We start from the raw sequence: 8,659 nt of genomic DNA, 5'->3' as shown, positions 1-8,659 counted from the left end.
TTGCCATTTTGATTAGGGTGGTAGAAAAGCAGCTATGTGGGTGGTGCTGTGGGTTAAACCACAGAGCCTAGGACTTGCCGATCAGAAGGTCGGCGGTTCGAATATGAGCTCCCGTTGCTCGGTCCCTGCTCCTGCCAACCTAGCAGTTTGAAAGCACGTCAAAATGCAAGTAGATAAATAGGTACTGCTCCGGGGGGAAGGTAACCGGCGTTTCCGTGCGCTGCTCTGGTTCGCCAGAAGTGGCTTAGTCATGCTGGCCACATGACCCGGAAGCTGTACGCCGGCTCCGTCAGCCAGTAAAGCGAGATGAGCGCTGCAACCCCAGAGTTGGTCATGACTGGACCTAATGGTCAGGGGTCCCCTTACCTTTACCTTTAACCTAAACAAAAGTGAGGGCTTAACATCTTTTGGCAGAAAGACACTGAAGTGTGTTCAAAAGCCCCTGAGTGTGGAACCACATATTTTTGAAAGGTCCCTGTTGCTCATTTCCCCCCACCCCCAGATGCCCACATGAAAGATAACACTGATGGAAAATTAGAATGGAAAGGTCCAACCCCGTGGTCCCATTACTGATTAATATAAAAGGCGTAACAATCCCCCCCCCCGGGTTTTCTTCTTCTTTTATTTTTTTGGAGGAAGTGGGTATTAGTAGTAGTCCCCTCCTCCCCCGTTTCTCATGCTTTGCATGTCACCATCATGACAACAGAATGGCCAGAAGGTGAGCAATAAGTAGCCTGGATGGCAGGCAAGCCAGGTGAACTGTTTAACAGAAGAACTGCAGAGAGCTGATTGCCAAACCACTCTCTGAAGTGCCTTGCCTGCTCTGTTACACCTCTCAACATCCGTGTTTAATGGAGAAGAGGACCTCACTCTCTGAAGTGCTTCCCTCACTCAGTAAAATAGCTCCCTGGGCTGCCTGCCATCCACATTGTTTGCTCACCTACCAGCCAGACATTTGGTTGTTGCACCAGAAGTTGGCATGCCCATGGGAACTGCAGCATGATGACTTCCTTACATTTTATGTATATAGGCAGATATACGTTTGGGCATTTTTATTGTTTTTATTTATACAACAAGAAAAAAACAACACAAATACCAAATTACACACAAATTACAAAAATAACCATAGGCACATAATTTTCTTAGCAAACAATAAAACATCTATTGGTCTTGACACTAAAGACCCAACCTCCCTATATTTCAAATTCATATTACTTTTTGCCAATACACACTTTTAACATAATTTAACTTATTCTCAATAAATCTAATTTCTTATATCTACCTTGCAATTATTACTGAAGTTCCTTGAATGCTGCAACAGAATTTAAACTACTATATTTATTTTTCAGATAATCTTTGAAAACCTCCCATTTTGAAACAAATTCCTGTTTTGATTTGTTCTTTATTTTTTCTGATAAACCATCTAATTCAGCATATTCTGTCAGCTTTTGGATCCAATCTTGTATAGAGGGGATTTCATTACTCTTCCATTTTGCTGCGATCAAAACTCTTGCTGCTGCCGTCACATATAAAAAGATACCCTTCCTCTTTTGTGGAATATCCAAATCTGTTATTCCCAGGATGTAGGCCTCTGGTTTTTTGTTGAAAGAGATCTTTAGCATTTTTTGCAGTTCTGCATGGATACTCTCCCAGAATGCCTGTATTTTCCTACATATCCACCACATATGGTAGAATGTTCCTGATTCACTGCATCTCCAACAATTACTTGACACATTTCTATACATTTTTGAAAGTTTCCATGGTGTTAGATACCATCGATGTTGCATTTTTTTGAAAGTTCTCTCTAATCGTGTAACAATTTGTGAATTTCCAATTGATCTTCCATAAATTTTCCCATTGGGCCATGGTTATTGAATGGCCAAAATCCTGGGACCACCTCACCATTGCCACTGTTACCTCCTCCTCCTTGACTAGCCAGTCAAGGAGGAGTCGATACGTTTTGGAAAGAGTTTTTCTTTTAGAATTTATAAGATCAGATTCGAATCGGGAAATTTCTGTTGAGAACCCCTTTTGTTTGTCAGATTTAAATTTTTCAAATAACTGATGGTATTGGAACCAGTCTGAGATGTGTTCTCTTATTTCCTCAAAGTTTTTTTTAATTTTATTTGGTTATCTTCATTTTTTAGAAGTGTTTTATATGTTTGCCAGCTTTCCTGAGTATTTTTCCGTTTTACTGCTACGGCTTCTATTGGAGAAGTCCACCACGGGACTTTAGGCTCCATCAGGTCTTTATATTTTTCCCATACATCAAAGAGTGATTTTCTTATTATATGATTGGTAAATTTTTTATGAATTTTCACTTTTCCATATATCAGGTAGGCGTGCCATCCCCAACGGTTGTCAAAACCTTCCAGGTCCAGGAGGTCCAGATCCTGCAACGTGCACCAATCTTTTAGCCAGGTGAAAGAGGCTGCCTCATAGTAAAGTTTTAAGTCTGGTAAGGAAAAGCCTCCTCTCTCTTTTATGTCTATTAAGATCAGGTGTTTAATCCTAGGTTTCTTCCCTTCCCACAGGAATTTGGAAATTTCTCTTTGCCATATCTTGAGACAACCTGCTTTGACGTTTGGGCATTTTTAATATTATCTGCTGACTTTATAATTTAACTCTCACAGTGAAAGAGGAAGGAAAGAAGAAAGGAAGTACTTATACACTCACCTCTTGCTTCAGCAGTTCCTCTGCTTGCCTTCTAGTTATGTTTTTCAAATACCACCTGAAACATGACATAATATTTGCCAGGGAGGAAATGAAAAAAAGAGAGCTGGGAGGTGGGACGTGGTGAACCTCTATATTTGGGGTGAAATGTTAACATAAAGCTCAAACATTTCCCACCCAATCAGGGCAGATTACTAGGTACCTTGGCAAGTGTGTTCTCCAAGGTTGCAAATCTGGGGGCAATGGAAGTATTTTGTAAGGGATGAGCTGTCAGGAAAATGAGACGGATGCTTAACCACTCCTGCACCCATTGATTCTCCCCCATGAAATCAATTCTCCCTTGACGCCAGTTCCACCTTTGCCATATTTCTGCTTTCCCCGGCCACTTAGCAGGGGTGTGGGGGTGGGATGAAAAATGGGTTGTCATGGGAGGCATTTGCAAAAAAGAAGGCAGAAATGACAGGGCCCTCCTCTTCCTGGCCACTGGTTCTCTACTACAAATATGAAACACTACAGAGGAATAGACAACATTGTCAATTCTGGTTTCTCCTGTTCTATTTTTTCTAATCAGAAATTTGGTTTGCCCCATTTCTGCATTTATTTGTGATTTTTTTTATAAAAAAAAAAAAACACTATGCAAAAAATTCCTGTGTATGTTTGGGAGCTTATCTCCTATTATATGCAATTCTGCCTAGGATAAACATTTTGCAAGTCGTTCCCACCCCCCAATTTTTGTGTATTATCCACTATGTCTACATGAGCTTTTCATGATTATATGCAATTTTAGTAAGCATTCTTTGGTAGAAGAATGGCATAATAAAATCTGGAGAAGTGTGAATTTCGAAGGAGAGCTGATGCTTGGTTCTCGATTTGCAGATTTGGTAGGTTCGTCAAACACATTTCCCCCCTCATCACTACCCCCATTCCAGACTCCAGAATGTATCTTATTACAAATGCAAAGTGACAAATATTCTTATGTTTTTCTCATAATATTTAACTTCTGCCCTCAGGCCCACAGTTCCAAGGAAACTCACTCATACATCTCCAGAGAATCTTTTGTTTCTGTGACATAGTTGCTGGGAATGTAGCCTTCTTTCCTGTAGGGCGAAAGAAAACAACAACACCATGAGCCACCCTATGCAACTGACAGGAACCCAAGAGGAAAGGGCTGTAGCTCAATGGAAGGGCACTGACTTTGCATGCAGAAGGTCCCAGGCTCAAATGCTTTGGCTCAGCTGAAAGTCCAGCTCTTTTTTAGCAAAAACATGATCTCCAAAACTCGGCCCAATATACCTGAAGGAGCATCTCCACTCCCATCGTTCAGCCCATACACTGAGGTCCAGCTCCGAGGGCCTTCTGGCAGTTCCCTCGCTGCAAGAAGTGAGGTTACAAGGAACCAGGCAGAGGGTCTTCTCAGTAGTGGCGCCCACCCTGTGAGACACCCTCCCACCAGATGTCAAGGAAATGTCAACTATCTGATTTTTAGAAGACTAAAGGTAAAGGTAAAGGTACCCCTGCCCATACGGGCCAGTCGTGTCCGACTCTAGGGTTGTGCGCCCATCTCACTTAAGAGGCCGGGGGCCAGCGCTGTCCGGAGACACTTCCGGGTCACGTGGCCAGCATGACGAAGCTGCTCTGGCGAGCCAGCACCAGCGCAGCACACGGAAACGCCGTTTACCTTCCCGCTAGAAAGCGGTACCTATTAATCTACTTGCACTTAGGGGTGCTTTCAAACTGCTAGGTGGGCAGGAGCTGGGACTGAACGACGGGAGCTCGCCCCGCCGCAGGGATTTGAACCGCCGACCATGCGATCGACAAGCCCTAGGCGCTGAGGTTTTACCCACAGCGCCACCCGCGTCCCTAGATGGCATCTAAAAGGCAGCCCTGTTTAGGGAAGTTTTTAACGTTTCAAGTTTTATTCTGTTTTTAATGTTCTGTTGAAAGCCACCCAGAGTTGCTGGGGAAACCCAGCCAGATGGGCAGGGTAGAAATAATAAATTGTTGGTTGTTGTTGTTGTTGTTGTTGTTGTTGTTGTTGTTGTTGTTGAGTGCCAGGCCTAATGAAAAGAGCAGCTCATTCCTGGTGGTCTTCCATGAAAATCAGTTGCCAAGACTAAAAGTCCCAAACTCCTCACAGCCCCCTGTCCCCTCCTCTCCAGGGCTTTCCCCAAACAACCGGAGACTGTACCTATGACAGCCAACCTCTCCTCTCCTCTCTTCACGCCTCACCTAGTTCTGGGAGACCAGGAGAGAGGGGAGCTTGTCACATCAGGAGAGAGAAACACCTGTGACCAGCCTGATTAATCTCTGCTTCTTGATCTCCCTCTTCCCATTCTCCTGCTCCAGCTTCGGGACTTCTCTCTGCCACAGACTCTCCCTGCTCAATAAGGCCTGTTACCTCTTCAACTTCCAACACCACCTCCTCTCAGGTTTCTCCCTCTGACCATTCATGGTTGTCCTACCACCACTCTCCGGGCTCTGAGCCTTCTTCCCTGGGGGGTTCCTCAGCTGGTTCCTCCCAGAACATTCCTCTGCACCCAACAAGTCCATGACAAGCACCATACATTTTCTCCTAACATACACATGCTTTGTATTGAATTTTCCCTAAGAGGTACATTTTTTTGCAAAGCAATTTCTCCCAGAATAATGCATCCTTGTATGTTGTCTTCACTAGTAAATGCATGTTTATGCACACTTTATCCCAGTAGGTGCATTCTTGCACATATTACTTGGCTGCAAATCTGCACAGCAAAATTATGAGAAGTGCACATTTCGAAGGACAGCCGACTCCATTCTCATATATTCCCACCCCACCCCAGAAAATGTGAATTAGTTAGGTTCACCTTTAAATGATAATTAAATCTACTTTTCCCCTCATCTCCACCTGTGGGACAGGGGGTGTGCAAGTGGAAGGTGGGCTCCTGGCAGTGGCCTTGCACTGTTCTCCCCCCTACTGTCTATGTTGGGTCTCTTACCCGTTCTGGTCTTGTGCTCTCCACCAAGACTCATTGCTCTCCTCCAGGACAATGTACTCTTTGCCCTTTTGCAGCTCCAGGTCCTGTTCAGTCATTGGGAGATAGTCATAGAGAGCCACGACTTTCCTTGTCCTAGACTGGCCACCAGGCACCGGTTCAGGGGGCAACTGCTTCTTGATCATCTTTGCCAGTGTTCAGAGAGGAAATAAGAAAAGAATGAGACTTTCAGGATAGCTCTTTCAGCACCTATCACAAGTAGAGGGAACTTGATGGAAAGAAGTCCCGACGAGAGAAGAATGGTTACGGAAACGAATGGACTATGCAGAAACGGCAAAACTTACCAGAAGAATAAGAAATCAAGACAATAAACTTTTTTTTAGCAAGGAATGGAAATGGTTTATTGAATATTTACAGATGTGTTGCAAACAAGACATTAGCAGGATTGTTGTAAAAACTTCTAAAACATATATGAATTAGATGAGAAAAAAGAATAGAGTTAATTGGGATATGCAGGGGGAAAGAAAGAAAATAAATTCATGGAACCGCAGAAAAAGGAGGAGGGAAGTCTGGGAAGTCAAAGACTGATATGTAAGAATTGTTTCATTTTCTTTGTTGAAATGTTTAATTGTTACAAATGAAAATAAATAAACTTTTTTAAAAAAACAGGTGGAAGGAACTTGTGAAGCACATACATAGAGATGTTGCTGGACTACAACTCCCATTACCCTTGGCTGTTGGCCATTCTGCTTGTGGTTGATGGGAGATGGGAGTTCAACAGCACTATGCTGCCTACCCCTAATACAGTGGTGGAGAAACTTTCTGGCGGGCCAGCTCTGACAGGTGGGCACAACAACCAAGTAGAGAATTGGCAAAGCCTTGCTTTTCCACTCCTTATCAGGTGGTGGGGAGGAAGAAGAAAAGCCTGCAATGTGTAAGCATGGCTGCAAGCAGGAGGAGACCCTCTTGCCTGCAAAAAATAAAAAAGAGCTGCTTGCCTTAACAACAACAACAACAACAACAATAAATGTACCCCACCCATCTGGTTAGGTTGTCCCAGCCACTCTGGGTGACTTCCAACACATACAAAAACATTAATAACAAAATAATAATAATAATACAAAAACACAATAAAACATTAAACATTAGAAACTTCCCTGTCCTGGGCTGCTTTCAGATGTCTTCTAAAGATTGTATAATTACTTATATCCTTGAAATCAGATGGGAGGGCATTCCAAAGGGTGGGTGCCACTACAAAGAAGGTCCTGCTACCTGGTCCTTTGCTTTGGCTGGGTATGTCTGTTCTCAGTAGGATTTAACTCCCCCCACCTTGCCATACTGGTCAGCTGATGAGTGGGTGAAGGAACAGCAAAATCCTGCTGCTTGGGTATAAGAACAGGCATGTGCAACCAAGGCAGAAATGAATCCCACCCTCCTGCCTGTAGCAGGAACCCCCCCACCCCAATCATTCTGTTTGTATAAACTTCACACTCACACACTACATACGCCACATTTCTGTTATAAATTCATAGAAAATCAACCATACATCGGATTTGCACTGTTCCATTTTTATTTTTACTCCATATGACAAGAACTAACAAAGGGGGGTGGCTTAGTCCTGGTCAGCCATAATCCCTTCACTGTCTCAGCACATCCACAGGAGCTCTGCCCATGCCAACCCTGATGATCCCAGACAGAAGACAATCAAGATCACAAAGAACTTGCATATGGGAGTGGATTCAGCATGGACTGAAACAAAGGACAATGATCAGATCTTCCCTCTGGGGGCAGGAAACTGCAGGCTCCCCTTTGTCTCCTCGAAGTGACTCATGGGGAGGGGGGAAGGGAGGAACCAGCCAGGTGACAAGACACTCAGGTTACCACCACAACTCCTCCCTCAACCCCTCCTTTCTGTAATGTATGCATGATGTTTCTGGGGGTGGGCTTGATCTAGAGGAGGGGAATTTCAAAAGTTTTTATAAGACCTTGCACACTATTCTTCTGGGTCTTTCCTCTCTCCTGCACGTGAGGGGAATACCCTGTTGCAACAGTTCAATAAAGGCCAAGCCTACAGGCTGCTGTTTTGCTCCAAGTTATCCTGGTTGGTGTCTTTGTTTTGTCCAAGGGAGCCCTCGCATTTTTCCTGTAACATGCCCATCAGATGATGTCACAAGTGATAAAAAGTTAGTGTGGTTTGAGGGAAATGGCTTCATGGGCCAAAATAGGCCAGTTGGAAGGCTAGGATTGGTCCATGGGCTGAAGGTTCCTCACCCCTGCCCTAATCCTGTCTCTGCCCCAAGGTGCAACCCGCCCACCACAAAAATTGCAAATCCTGGCTGCTCATACCTTGTTCTCCTCTGGAGTTGGTGGTAGAGGCTTGTCAGGCTTGAGAAGACAACGGCCGCTTCTGAAACCTTCAATTAGAGAGAAAAATTATTCGTCACGCACCCAAAACCACATCTTTTACAGTTAAAATGCGTATAAAATGTGTATTTTACGTGAAACTGCCTTGGTTGCGCTGGTCAATGATCTCTGGCAGCTAGACTGGTGACTGGGAGTGGCTGCCGAGACCACATAACACCGGTCCTGAAAGATCTACATTGGCTCCCAGTATGTTTCCGAGCACAATTCAAAGTGTTGGTGCTGACCTTTAAAGCCCTAAATGGCCTCAGCCCAGTATACCTGAAGGAGTGTCTCCACCCCCATCATTCTGCCCAGACACTGAGGTCCAGCGCTGAAGGCCTTCTGGTGGTTCCCTCACTGCTAGAAGTGAAGTTACAGGGAACCAGGCAGAGGGCCTTCTCAGTAGTGGCACCTGCCCTGTGGGACGCCCTCCCATCAGATGTCAAGGAAATAAACAACTGTCTGACTTTTAGAAGACATCTGAAGGCAGCCCTGTCCAGGGAAGTTTTTAATGTCTGATGTTTTATTGCTTTATTATTATTATTATTATTATTATTATTATTATTATTATTCTTCATTCAGTTGGGAGCCACCCAGAGTGGCTAGGGAGA

The 8,659-nt window shown here is 44.2% G+C and overlaps 1 protein-coding gene across 1 annotated transcript in view; it reads right to left on the bottom strand.

Moving 5' to 3' along the window:
• BTK (Bruton tyrosine kinase) overlaps nt 1-8,659 on the bottom strand; it is a 41,258-nt gene that overhangs the window by 12,432 nt on the left and 20,167 nt on the right. The window contains exons 8-11 of the mRNA XM_083722890.1: nt 7,992-8,059; nt 5,649-5,830; nt 3,708-3,770; nt 2,677-2,731 (exon numbers count right to left, since the gene is read on the bottom strand). Of these exons, the coding sequence (XP_083579016.1) occupies nt 2,677-2,731; nt 3,708-3,770; nt 5,649-5,830; nt 7,992-8,059 (368 nt within the window). The remainder of the gene's footprint in view (nt 1-2,676; nt 2,732-3,707; nt 3,771-5,648; nt 5,831-7,991; nt 8,060-8,659) is intronic.

The sequence above is a fragment of the Podarcis gaigeae genome (genome assembly GCF_964106915.1).
Source record: "Podarcis gaigeae genome assembly, chromosome: Z".
Taxonomy (NCBI): Eukaryota; Metazoa; Chordata; class Lepidosauria; order Squamata; family Lacertidae; genus Podarcis; species Podarcis gaigeae.
Note: the sequence above shows the minus strand (reverse complement) of the source record. Positions and strands in the feature narration are given on the sequence as shown.